This window comes from Protopterus annectens, chromosome 9.part0, assembly GCF_019279795.1.
Source record: "Protopterus annectens isolate FY-2018-M chromosome 9.part0, PAN1.0, whole genome shotgun sequence".
In the NCBI taxonomy this organism is placed as follows: Eukaryota; Metazoa; Chordata; order Ceratodontiformes; family Protopteridae; genus Protopterus; species Protopterus annectens.
In genome coordinates this window covers 865,838,151-865,852,082 of record NC_056743.1, presented here as the reverse complement: position 1 = coordinate 865,852,082, position 13,932 = coordinate 865,838,151, and the positions used below count along the sequence as shown (strand labels likewise).

General features: G+C 36.9%; 1 protein-coding gene across 1 annotated transcript in view; it reads left to right on the top strand.

Moving 5' to 3' along the window:
* Positions 1-13,002, top strand: part of LOC122811620 (glycoprotein-N-acetylgalactosamine 3-beta-galactosyltransferase 1-like) — a 128,099-nt gene extending 115,097 nt beyond the window's left edge. The window contains exon 4 of the mRNA XM_044083589.1: positions 8,363-13,002. Within this exon, the coding sequence (XP_043939524.1) occupies positions 8,363-8,587 (225 nt within the window). The 3' untranslated portion in view covers positions 8,588-13,002. The remainder of the gene's footprint in view (positions 1-8,362) is intronic.
* Positions 13,003-13,932: the final 930 nt, after the last annotated feature.

Below are 13,932 nucleotides of genomic sequence, written 5' to 3'. Positions count from 1 at the left end.
CACCACAATAAACAGGACATGCTGGAGAGATAGATTCCTGTCCCAGAGACTTCCTATACTCTGGAACAAGCTACCCATCTATGTCAAGCAAAGTTCCTCATTAGCACTCATCAAAAAAATCTTGATGAGTGGATGGGAAATAGGAAATACATCCCGGGGATCACTTCTGTGGCTCTGCTCGACAGGGGCACAGGAAAATAACTTTCTTGGATGGCGTAAGCCAGGGAATCTTGTTGGCTAGGCTTACTTAGGCCCTTGGGCCGATAGCCTAGTACCTACCTATGAACCTATAATAAATAAATAAATAAATTAGAGCTTGCAAAAGAAACAAAGGGACTACTTTACATTTTCAAGCTGCAAAATAAAAGATGCATGTGTTAATTAAAGGGAGATGGCTCAGATGGGGAAATGGAACTGCATTTTTTCTCTTTAATTCTCATTTTTTTATTATACTGTACTATTTATAAGTGTGATGCACAATCATGTGGGTCATCACACTTAATCCTGGAATTCAGTAGCCAGTGTCATTGATTATTAAGAAAACATACTGAAAAGATATCTGTGATTACACTCACAGGCCGCACCCCAGCTAACACCTAGGGAGCCTTGTGCTGGATCCGGCTCTGGGCGCCTGGCATCCTGCACAGTCACAGTTCATTTTAAAAGACAACCTTTGAGAATAACACATTAAAGAGTTGTTTATATTAAAAATGTTCACTCTGATTGGGCAACCCAGTCAGTATGACCATTGTAAATCCAACATATCCAAGCAGAAATAAGACCAGTTGCACACTTGCAGAGCTAAAGTACTATAAGCAGGTGGATTGGTCATATGTACTTCTCAAGAAATTGGTGGAATGTCCCTTTCTTCTTTACTTTTTTGTTATAGCTCTCTTAAACATCTCATCTATTGATAAATCATCAGCAGCGACTCAGTAATATTACACAAGCAAAATGCTCAGATGTAAATCTCGCCTTCTGAAAAATTTAAAACACGTTAAAGTAATATTTAGAAACACTGCTACAGAGAAACTCCTATTATTTCAAATGTGTAATAAAACTTAGGTTGATTGGATACACAGATTAGCATGCTCTTTCTAAATCAAGTTCTCCACAGGAAAAACTGTGGTAACTCATTTTCTCTGTGCCAGTAAGCAGAGAAATAAATACATGTGTGTGTGTGTGTGTGTGTGTGTGTGTGTGTGTGTGTGTGTGTGTGTGTGTCTGTATGTATATATATATATATACATATATATATATATATATATATATATATATATATATATATATATATGTATGGGTCTACCTTCATTTATCAAAATTGCACTTACCTGAATTCTAAATCAATGAGACCACTTGTATGAATGACAAGAATTACAAAGCCTTCCTTTACTGACAGTTATTCACAGGGTAAATAACCACTTGGCCACTGTGGTGACCTTTTCTCAAGTATAGTGTGATCCCAGAGTTGGTATATTTAGTTAGGGAAGTGTGTGTGTGGGGGGGTAAAGCTCCCTACTTGGATGGGTTTGACTTTGTTCTGATTAGTTGTTTTGTCCTGGTGGCCAAGTGGTTATTTACCTTGTGAATAACTGTTGGTGATCCGAGTCTTCGTTATTTTTGCCTTTCGTACAAGTAGTCTTGCTGATTTGGAATTCAGGTAAGTGTAATGTCGATAAATGAAAGTAAACCTATATATACGTGTGTGTGTGTGTGTGTGTGTGTGTGTGTGTGTGTGTGTGTGTGTGTATATATATATATATATATATATATATATATATGAAAAATACTTTTTTCACATCAGTAAACTGCTCTGTGGAGCAAAATAAAATATTTTTAAAAAACACTTCTCAGTGCTCGGTGAGCTCTACACCATACCTCCCAACCTCTTACAAAAAACAAAACAAAAAAAACTGAGGTATCTATTGTTATTCTTCAGATATATGCCAGAAAAACATAGTTTTCATGAACAACAGATCAAGAATATGAGTGAAACATAAAGACATTTTGCAAAAACCTAGCCAGTTGAGAGGGAGACACTACACAGGCCATGCACATTCCTCAATACCTTTAAAACAAACAACAACAAAAAAAGATGACACAACAGCGCACTTTAAATATCTAGGATGCACCAGACTACCACTAAGGCACTAAAGACCATTTATACAATGACATCATGTAGAAATGGTAAGTTTGTTTTAAGTAATGTCATTGTATATAACAGCAATAATCTACTCCTAAGTGTGGGCAATACCTTTATGATTAAACTATGTTAACTGTGGCCAAATCCTGCATTATCCACACCCACTTATGGGTGATTGCTAAAATTATCTTGCAGAGCTATGTGGTATCCCTCAAAACAAATGTCTGACCAGACTTTACCTGTAAAGATTGATTGTGTTTTGCTTTTATTTTGTTTACAGGGGTACAGAACTGATCCATATGGACCACTTTAGGCACTTCCTTGGGAAAATGCAAGATATACAGACAGATCTAGGATGTAAACAGAGCTGACTTTGTATGTTTAGGTTAATAGGCAGATGCTGAGAATCTTTGCTAAGGAGTACCAGTCCTCTGCTAGCATCCTCCTCAGATTATTACTAAGTAGTACCAGTCTGCTATTAGCACCCCCTCAGATTATTACTAAGGAGTACCAATCCACTATTAGCCCCCTCAGATTATTACTAAGTAGTACCAGTCTGCTATTAGCACCCCCTTCAGATTATTACTAAGTAGTACCACTCAGCAATTAGCACCCTCTCAGATTATTACTACGGAGTATCAGTCTGCTATTAGCACCCCTTCAGATGATTAGTAAAGAGTACCAGTCTTCTGTTAGCATCCTCCTCAGATTGCTACTGAGTAGTACCAGTCTACTATGTACCACCTCTTCAGATTATTAATAAGGAGCACCAGTAGCTATTAGAATTTTCATCCAGTTATCACTACCAGTGCATCAGATTAACCTTGACTCAGGGGCTCATTTTTACTTTCTGTCAATACTGGACAAATGGAGCTTTTAAAAATAATATTGTATCAAATACAGGCAATGTGGGCCTTATGGTATTAAAAGTCATCCTAAAAATCTTGCATCTAGGTGAGATCTGCATTCAAATAATAGCTGTATTATATCTGAACAACTGGGAAGACATCTTCCTTTTATCTTTGCAGTCCATCTCTGAAGGCATGAAAATAACCTGTATAAAATCATTTCACATGTACAAGCAGTACACATTGCAGGCCGTCTCATTGTATCAGCTGATATCCTCAGAAAGCAAATGAATGTTGTACACTTGGCAGTTGTACCAGATGAAGTTACACTAATTTAAATATGGGGTTATTCACAGAGAGAGCTATATACCTCCCAGAGCACTGTACAACTATTAAGGTTCTGCACAAGAGCCACTGCGGAAAGGTGGAGGGAAAATAACTGTCTCCTCCAAGTGGATCAGTGTCTTCTTTATGTACATCTCCTATGGTTCTTATTCAGAAGGTGTTTTCAAAGGGAACAGTGGCAAAGAGATCATGGAGGTCACTTCAAATGGTACTAGAGCCCCCAAGGAAATTGCCAGTGCTTTCTTTTTATTAAGACCAGAGATTAAGGTTTTTCCTCCCATCCTCCTCCTTCCCTCTCACAGTCTAGATGATGTACAGTGATTTTTGGCCTTGTCAGCTCCCATCCTCCTCCTTCCCTCTCACAGTCTAGATGATTTACAGTGATTTTTGCCATTGTCAACTCCCATCCTCCTCCTTCCCTCTCACAGTCTAGATGATTTACAGTGATTTTTGGCCTTGTCAGCTCCCGTCCTTCTCCTTCCCTCTTACAGTCTAGATTATATACAGTGAGTTTTGGCCTTGTCAGATGAGGTACTGTATACATTAAAAGAAACAAGGAAACCAGCCATTAAAAACTACTAACAGAAAAACTGGCTCAGGATTTCAGTTTGGACTTCAGATAACAATGTTGAATAAAATTCTCCTGCATAGCTAATTAAGACATTTCTGTCCTGCTTCACACATTTGTGTTATTATTCTGCATGCACTGCACTTCTTTAATCACCTGTTTGGCTATGGTGAACCTATTCTTGGGAAGTACCCTTCATGTCAGGCCATGCAGACATAATCAGGCTGCAGTGTGGGACTTTAATGTTATGCAGGCGAGGCAAACCCTCGGTTCATAACAACCAACAGATAATATTAAATATGATAAACTCCTTTTTGGTAGAAATCAGTTCTGCAAGGAGAAAGTCATAATTAGATGTACTGTAGTACAACAAACCAAATTTAGTTATCTACCAAGACAGTTTATTTGAAAGTAAACCCTACTTTTATGGCTTATGTAATTTCAGAAACAACCCCTAATAGGCAGTTTAGCTCCCTGTATATTTTCTAAATAAATAAAATAAAAGGTGAAGGTTACTGCATATTTTAGATGTTCAAGGGTAGCGTATGTGTTATATTTGTATAACTGTTTAATACAGAATCAAAACAAGAGTAAAACAAGACCTTCCAGATGCTAAGCAAACTTTTTAAATGCATACATATTCCAAAACCACTGAGTATGATTATTATTCTTGCCTTGTCAGTATCCTCTCCTCAGGCTGCACCTCCTTTCTTCCACAGGGCCATACCAGTCAACTCTAGAGTAAATTTCTGAAAACCCATTCAGTCATCTAGCTTATGTTTAAGTGAAGATAGGAGTTGTAAAGCTTAACATGCAGAGTAAGTTTGTTCCAGATGTTTTGGAGGCATTGGGTTCTAAACCTGTCCCCTCACTATGTTTTATTTATCTGTTAGTGAAGATGTAGGTCCCTGGTTCTATTACTGGTGAAGATACTGGATTTATGGGCAAACAGGAAGTCTAGAACAATCAGGTTTCTGATCAGAGGCATAGCTAAGGTGGGGCAAATGAGGCAGCTGCCTAGGGTGCAAATAAATGCTGGCACTGAAGCTATGTAGCACCCTTTGTGTGGCATAGACTGTACCAGCTTTTTTTTCTCTTCATAGGGGGCACCAGATCAAGGGATAGCACTCGGTGCAAAAACAGCTACACCTCTGTTTTTAACGTAAGTAAGAAAGACAGAGGTCTCCCCTTACAAGTCTATAAGACACTGGATAAAAGGATAGATTCTTTGGCTTCTCCTGCTAGCTCAAGGACTTTAAGCTTGTGATAGTTTTGGTTAGGAAACTTTGGTGTCTTTCTAATTGATTGATATGTTAAGTGAGATTTATCCAATTGGTGAACTGAACTAGATAATTTGCCTGATGATTGCTTAGTATAAGGGATTGATTACCTCTTTGGATCATTTAGCAATTAGCTGGGCTAAGAAAAATGATTTCCTGCTAACCAGTGTCACATGGCGGTAAAGAGAGGGAGTTGTTAACTCATGTATCTGGATCCCTGCCTTAATTTTGGTTTTGTAGAAGTGTGTTTTTAGCCAGTATGATGAAGGAAGGATTATCTACCTAAACTAATCATGCAATGCTTTCAGCCTTTAGTATGAGCCCAGTTTTAGGACACTAAGAGGTTACTAAGGAAATTTCATTCTGGAGGGTTTGGGTGTCATAGGGTGACTTAACAAGAAATCCCAGTTTGCCAGTGGGCTCTCTGCTTGGAGATTTAAGAAGTAAATGCCAAAAAGGACTTTAAGAGGACAGTGATGGTCACTTCCATGCTTTGTAAGTGTTGAGGCATCTGCAACTCGCACTGTGTGGGATCTGACTTTTAGTCAGTTTGTTATCCATCTTACCCCATATGGGTCAAGTTTAAAAGCATTTTATTTTTGTATGATCAACATAGGGAATGATGTTGAAGACCTTGGCCAGGTCAAGATACACCCTGTGCATTGCATGATGACCATTTACAGCCTCTGTAACCTCTTCAAAGAAATTTACCACATTAAATACAGAGGATTTATCCATCACAAAGCTAAATGTTAGGGGTCTAGTCTAACATGATTAATGATAGCACAGTTTATGAGGTTGCTTTGCAGATGAGGCTTGTAAGCCTGATGTGTCTGTAATTACCTGGGTCTTTTGTAAGGCCATTCTTATGGAAGGAACTATCCACTGCTTTAATCCACTCATCAGGGATAAAACCAATAGCTAAACTTAAGTTAAACAGTTTGAGGAATGTGTCTGCAAGGACATGTTTAACACTATTGATTAAGCAGACAGGTTATATGGAGGAAGTCATTTTGGTTTTGGTTAACACTTTTAGTAAATGATCTTTAGCGGTAATAGTGGGAGTAAGGGCTTCAAATATTTCAGGGCTTTGAATAGAAGTCTGCACTAAAATTGTTCACAAGGATATTGGCAATGTAATTTGGGTTATAATGAACTTATACTATTCAGAGCTAATTATAGTTGTAATGTTTTTTGTGAGGCAACTTTGACAAGTCCTTGGAGAAAGTGGCAATGCATTTAGCCCAAACAGCCACTGTTTTCCATGCATATATGTAAAGTTGGTACTTGTCAAGTTGTAATATTTGTTGAACAAATGTGTTATATAAAGGTAGAACCGAATTTGCTGGAGTTGTTCCAATGGATTTCTTTGACATCTTTTCATCCCAGGGCATATACCATGTATACATCAGTGTGTAATGTTTTATAGTAATGTATTTATTTGGTTCAATAAGACATGCTAGAATGTAAGGAAAAAAAACTGGCACAGGTACCACAATTTGATTTTATTAAGTTCTATATTTTGTTAAATGGCTTTTTACACAATGTAAGGTTAGGTAAAGTGAATTTATTTTTAACCAGGTCATTTCAGGATATTTTCAGTACTGTAATAGTATTTGTTCAGTAGAAGAAGGTGTATACTTACAGCATACATTCTAGAAGGTGGCATTCAATGTTAAAAATATTAGCTATACCCCTGTTTCCATCTCCCAGGATTTCTGTGGGTACTGCCTTTCTCACTTCCCATATTTTCCTTATTGCTACAGTAATTCTTCTTCAAGTAAGATATTACAGCTGAGTTAGACCTTTACCAGGAATGTGGTAACAAGATTCTAACAGCAACAATCAAACAACTCAGTACCTGTCCCCATATCACTGTTTATAGAATAGATAATACACTGTTTACACAGCTGCTAGTGGAATAGAAGAGATCTTACATCACTGTGCATCTTCTTGGATGAACCAAAGTGGTTTTTGTACAATGGTCTGTTTTATTAGAATTCAATAAACATGATTCAGAAAAAAATGTAAGATGCAGCACAACTTGTTTGGTTCTGTTTGTATTACTTTTTGCAAGGTTCAGTCTTTGTACCACAGATTTCAGTTGAAATAAGTTATATCTATGGCGCTGCTTACATTTTAAGATGAATATTACGGCCTGTCCAGAGTAACTGATTTGGAACAATTCCTTAACATTCTGAAAAATGAGAAGCATAAGAACAAATCAATGACATATCACCTGAAACTGACAAAAGCTTAAGCTAGGATTGAAGGTACTGTCCAGCAGTTTTGGTTCACTGTCAGAGATTAATAAGGAAGATAAATATGTTATTATTTGATTTTTATAATACTCCTCTTTCAAACGTCTGCTGTAATGTGATTACCTTATTCGGGTATTATCTCCAGGTATACAGTTACAATCAAGAAGTTACAAAATTTAGATCACATTTGACAGCACAGAATGGTTACCTCTTAACACTGTCCTCACTTAACATCCCTCTAACTGCTTAAAAGAAATGGTTAGGATTTGTAGATAAACAGCAGACAGTGCAATGGTAATTAGTGGCGATAAGGGTGAAAAGATTCAAAGGCAATGCGTAATCCATATCTTAGCTGCCTCTTCCAGCATTCTTCTGAATATTAGTTATTCACAAACATGCAAAGCATGCCTATGAATTAAGATGTTACTAAAATACCATGCTTCTTTCAAAAAATAAAAAAGGAAAAACACTGACATATTTTTTTACTGCAAACATTGGCATACAATGGAATCACAATAAATTCCAATTTATTATCCACAATTATAACAATAAAAATAATTAAGTCGATTTGCTCAATATATAATAATTTTATTATAGCAGTATAGGCAGTATTTTGCAGTGTCAGAGTGGAAGCAATTATGTGTTTATTACAGATGAACAAAAAAAAAAAAATTGTCATTTTACAACCAAGATTTTTGTGAGACCTGTTTAGAGGTGCTTTGATTTTTAAAACTTCACTGTCTATGTTGTTTTATTTTTTAATGACTAGAGTAGATGCCTTATTTGGTCCTCTGTCATGATTCTTTGAAGAAATATATTTTAGAGAAATGAGAAACGAGTCACAGGTGAACACTGACTATCACGAAGAGATGAATAAAGATACTAACTCTTTCATTTTTATCACATTTGCTTTGTAGGGTCCACAGTGCTGTTCTGATATAGCAATATCCTTCCACTATGTTGTCCCAGAATGGATGTATGTGCTGGAATACTTTGTTTATAAACTTCATCCACAAGGCTATCAATATCAGTATGAACCTGAATGCGGACAGGCGGTGAATATTTCATTGTCCCCTGTAGCAGTTGCAAAAATGGCGAAGCGTTTCACAACAGAACATGCAAAAGTAGTGATGAACAAGTAAAGCAGGGGAGATGAAAAACACTACCTATCTAAAAAATTCCGAAGTCATATGGGACAAAGAATGGTTGCAGATTAAATTACATTTAGAATGACTGTGAAGGATGGAATTTCCAAGCTGCTAGATTCCAGTGTTGTGAAAGGCTATTCAGATTTAACATATCATACTCCTAATGTGATGACAGTTACTTTTCGCCATATTGTTAGCAGGACAGTGAAATATTAATGAGTGAGTTACACACAATGGATTTTGCATAACACCTTTCTCCAGCAGAGAGTCTAAGAATATAACTGATCTTATGACGTCTGTTGAGATGGCAAGTTTTCACAGCAGTGACGCTGTTCATATCTAAGAATGTACTTTTGTTTTATGTTTTAAGCACACGCACTTCAGCATCAAAACTTATGTATAAAACTTGAAAGCTTTAACCATCATTTTTTGTAAATTTACAACAGCTTGACTGATGATGATAATCCCTGTTAGGTTTTCAACTTTTTATACACTCAGTCTCTTAAAAATGTTTTGAAACACACTGACATAAAACAAGTCAATATATATGTTGCCAATGATCGTACATTAGGGCTGGACCCTAGACCTCAGCACTATGTTCTGAAGATATCTTCTTCCCATCTTTCTGCTAATACTAACATACAGACTTTATGACAGAATTTCCCGCCGCATATACTAGAAGGCTGCCTCTATACAGCAGTTGTGGTACTTGGTTTGGACATTAGATAATAGCAGACACTGATGTGTGTAAAAGACAGCCCTAGAGGCAATCACAGACATTATTATTGTTACCTGGTCTGTACACCTTTGCTATTTGTCTGTTTATTTTTATCTGTAGGCCATTCCTCAACATTAATTCCATTTTTCCTTTGCAATGGTTGTGTATTTTATTAAATTTTGGTAGCGGCTTCAAAGATGTGCACACTTTTAGGACAAAATCAAAAAGACTTGTGAAAGAAAATCAGAGTCCTTCAACCAAGATAAGACTGCTGCCCTGAATTGTTGAAATATAACCCCCTTCCCCACATAGTGATAAGCAAGTGGGAGGATCATGCTTATGGAAGCACACCAGTGGAACTGTAATGCATTGGATCTGCTGTTTGTATCCTGTAAACCAGTCATCTAAATTCTGTGGGTGCTGTCTGTTGAATAACTTTGTGTCTACTGCTATCTAGTGTCTACATAAGGAATATGCAGACAGCGTTTTATAGTACATGGCTTGGTAAAAAGTTGGGTCTGGTGGCAAGTCTTTACACACATGAAGTCTGAAACTCAAATGTATGGCATTATTTAGTGACTTCAATCTACAGTGATTTGCCAGAAAACCACAAGTTTTAAGAGGAACAAACCAAAAATATGGGCAAAAAATCTGGACATTCTGTGAAAATCTGGACTGCTGAGAGCTATGTGTAATGATTCTCTAAGAATCTAAAGTCTAATCATCCTTGCTAATTTGAAAGTGGAAGGGCCAGCTGCAGAACTGAAAAGATGGTGCAAAGACCTTTAGTCATTGACTAAATAGTCATTTGGCAGCATCAAGCCGTAAACTAAGTAAAGTCAAGGAAAAGTAATGCATGCTGTTGTGTTCTGCACACACCTGATAAAGTAAAGTTAGACAGCAAAGGTTGCTAAAGTTGTAATCTTTTATTTCAGGAAAAACAGTGTCGCAATGACTATAGATGGGAGTTGAAAGTGAATAAAGCAATGTGACACTAAAGTTTAGTACAACAACAAAGACATAGGAAGAAGCAGTCATAGAATTGCTGGGACATTTGGCATGCTAGTGCAATCTTTACATGACATGGAACACCTTCTCTCTTTAAAGACTGTCCTCACTTAAGCATGATTATCATGAAGATATAGCATATTAATTATCGATGATGATAATTTACTGTTATAGACGAAAACAGAATCCTAGTACTACTCCACCCTAACACACTGAGCATACTGTTGTGTGGTATGCCATCTTGGCTTTCTTGGCACAGCTAAGCTGGAAGAACACGCTTCTGCACACACCATTTCTAATACTTGCATGCCCACCTTTGCCAGACAGTTTTTTCCAGTATTTTTCTTACTAGGCTCAAAACAATTTCTGCAAACGGCAACATGTGGTACATCACAGCATATTCTCCTCAAACGTCATATTACTTGGACTGAATTGGTGTGACATCACTTCAGAAAATCATGCAAAGCAATGGAAATTAATCTGAGGCTGCAGGTGTTTCTTTCTACCTTCCATCTGATGGTGTAGTCTAGTCTTTGTTGTCAGTGTCTGCTTTTGCTGAGCACATAAAACAAAAAATAGAATGCCAGTTTGACTTAAAAATAGTTTCTGTTGACTTCAGGATAAAGTGAGACAAGTTTCTAAAACCCTTTATACTTAAAACATGTTAACTGCAGGAACTTGCTAATTATGTGTTCAAAGGTAAGGCATACAAAGTAAATGCAATGTAGTCACTTCACAAGGGTTCAAACAATTAAATCTCTTTCTCACTCCACATAGTATTAATAAGTATAATATAAAAACAAAATTACTCATTTGCTTTTAGGGAAGTCTTCTGATGGAAAACTTCTTCATCTTAGCAGGTGTGCATTTACAAGGAGACATAAATGCCATACATTTTCAATCACAGAAGCTCCATCCTAGAAAACAGCAAAATAAAACAAAGGACAGCTTACTTTGCAATTTTAAAACAGTCAGAAAAATCTTAATGAAATCCATCATTTTGAGTGGCTGAAACAACTTTTTTAAAGTGAGTTAAAAATTTAATTTCAAATTCTAAAGAAAAGCAGTGCAAGCAAAGCAGTCCAAGAATCAATCAATAGACAAAAATTGAGCTGCACAGGTCATTTTACATTTATAGGAATCATCGCCTAGATGTGGGTAGTGCAAGGTCTGTCTGAGGTCAGTTTTGTTAATCACATCATGCTAGTGATTCTAGCTACAAAACCCTCAGTCTGCTCCTTTAACATACTGGCCAGTGGTGATCTTACTTCGCATTCTGTTCCCCTTTTCGTCTTCATGATTCTGCTACCCAATGTCCAGTATGTTTCTTGGCTTGTCACATCCATACTTAAAATGAAGGATTCTTTATGGTGACTAAAAAAACTAAACATGGTAACCATTTGAAATGTCGGCACCCCCCTATAGCGAGTCCTGTAATGTGGCAATTGAATGCCCAAAAACAATCACCTTGCATATACCAAGTCTGAGATGGCTATTTCTTGGGATATTCCCTTTTGTTTGAGGTACAGCAATCTTTGGTATTTTGGCAGTGTGTCTGGGGGAGGATTGCCTTCCACATTTGGGGTGCATGGGGCTTGCCTCCCTGCAAAAAAAAAAGAAGTTTAAAAGAAAAGAACAATGTTTAGGATTTGCTCTTCTCCTGCATTTTCAATAATTTTTTTGGCATGTTGGCACTCGTTATTTTGCGTGCCGACATTTCAGAAGGGAGCCCCATACCACAGCTATTTCCTATCATTCTTGTAAATTCACATCACTGCATATTCAGTTTGCTATGATATTGTCATTGTTTTTGTAGTGCCTGTTTGGAAGTTGGGCATCTGATCCCACAGGCAGTCTGCTTTCTCTACTTTTTTACATGAGCATTAATAAGATACAGCAGGAGAACTGGGATTGGCTGCCTCAGGTAATACATGCAGTCACCATCCAACCTTATTTGCTTTATAATTCCAGAGTTTTCAGCAACAATTTTGAGTCAGCAGGGCATTTTTGGAATATATTAACTTTGTATAAGCAATAGAGGCATACAAACATACTATTGTAATACATGGTATACAGTTATTACCCCTGGAAATTGAGTAAATAATAACAGGTTTTGTGAGGTTTTTACATTGCAGCAACTATTATTTTCACATTTACTTACTTAGGACCCTTAAAATAACAAATGTAAACAGCCCTTACTGAAATTACACCCTCACAACCAGATGTTCTTTGTAAGCGTGTTAAAGGTAGTGAATGACAGTGTAAATGCTGTGATCAGTGTGGTTCCTCCCCAACTCCTCCAACTTAGAAAAGATTGAAATTGAGGCTGCATATGATGTAACAAAGATTGCTTTAAGATACTCTAATTCTGATGAAAAAGATTTTATTTTGTGCCTTGGCTAAGAACAGAAGCCAGTCATGTAGTAGTATCATTAGGGCTTTAAATTTCTTTATGTTAATATTAATTACCAGGAAATTTTAAACAAACATCTAATTTCCATATTTCAAAAAAGTGAGGTAAGTAATTCTGATTCTAAACTAATGAAAATGCTAAACAGCTCTAGAAGGTTTGTTTACTGCATGCCAAAATTTGTATATCATGTGTTTTTCTCTACAAGAAACATAATGTTTCGTTTGTAATGAACAGTTATTCAGTTTCATTAAAGAGACTGCTTAACCTGAATACATTTTAAAATTGGAACATTTCTTGTTTCTGTAGGGGTTCATTTTTGTTTTGGAAGCATCACCTTTTATATAATAACTATCCATACCAACGGGTAGGGCACCTTAATCTTTATGGGCATCAGCTAGGTTTAAAGAACTGTTGTTTCAGTAGTATAGCCAAACTGTCCACTGATGAGGTAAAAAAAAGGCAGAAACATTCATGGTCACACCTAGTGGGTTTGGCTTTATTGGCCTGAATGTAACCATAAAGACCTAAAAAGTAAAAAAAAAAAATAGGTTATGGACATTCAGAAGTCATGTAGCTGAAACACTTATGTCCTTAAGGGGTCATTTGCATATATCCCATGGACATGCATTACAGGATGTTTATTTTTTTTTTTTGTGTTTTTCTATATTAACTGTAAGACAGCACTAAGACTAAGGAGACTGTTTGCAGTCCTTTGCATATTTTCAACAATTCTTCTTCTCCATCAGTAAAGAGATATTTATTTATAAGTAAAAGGGCAAATTTAAAAGGCTATGTTCATAGTTACAAGGCATGCATTCTCAGTGACCATTATAAAGCTTAGGGAAATTCCCACTGGCACCAAAAGACTGTGTGGTTAAGTGACTTGCCCAATTTCATACAGTAGCTATGCAAATGAAGTTATAAGGGATCAAACTCTGTACTGCAGAAGCAGCTCATCAACAGCTCATACCCTTAGTCACCTGTAGGAGGGGAACTACATATCCTGAGTCCTCTTTAGTGAGGGGACTACACACCCTTAGACCTGTAGTAGGGGGACTACATACTCTTAGTCCCCTGTAGGAGAGGAACTACCTACATTTAGTCCCCTGTAGTAGAGGAACTGCACACTATTAGTCCCCTGTAGGAGGGGAACTACATACTCTTAGTCCCCTGTATGAGGGGAAGTACATACCCTTAGTC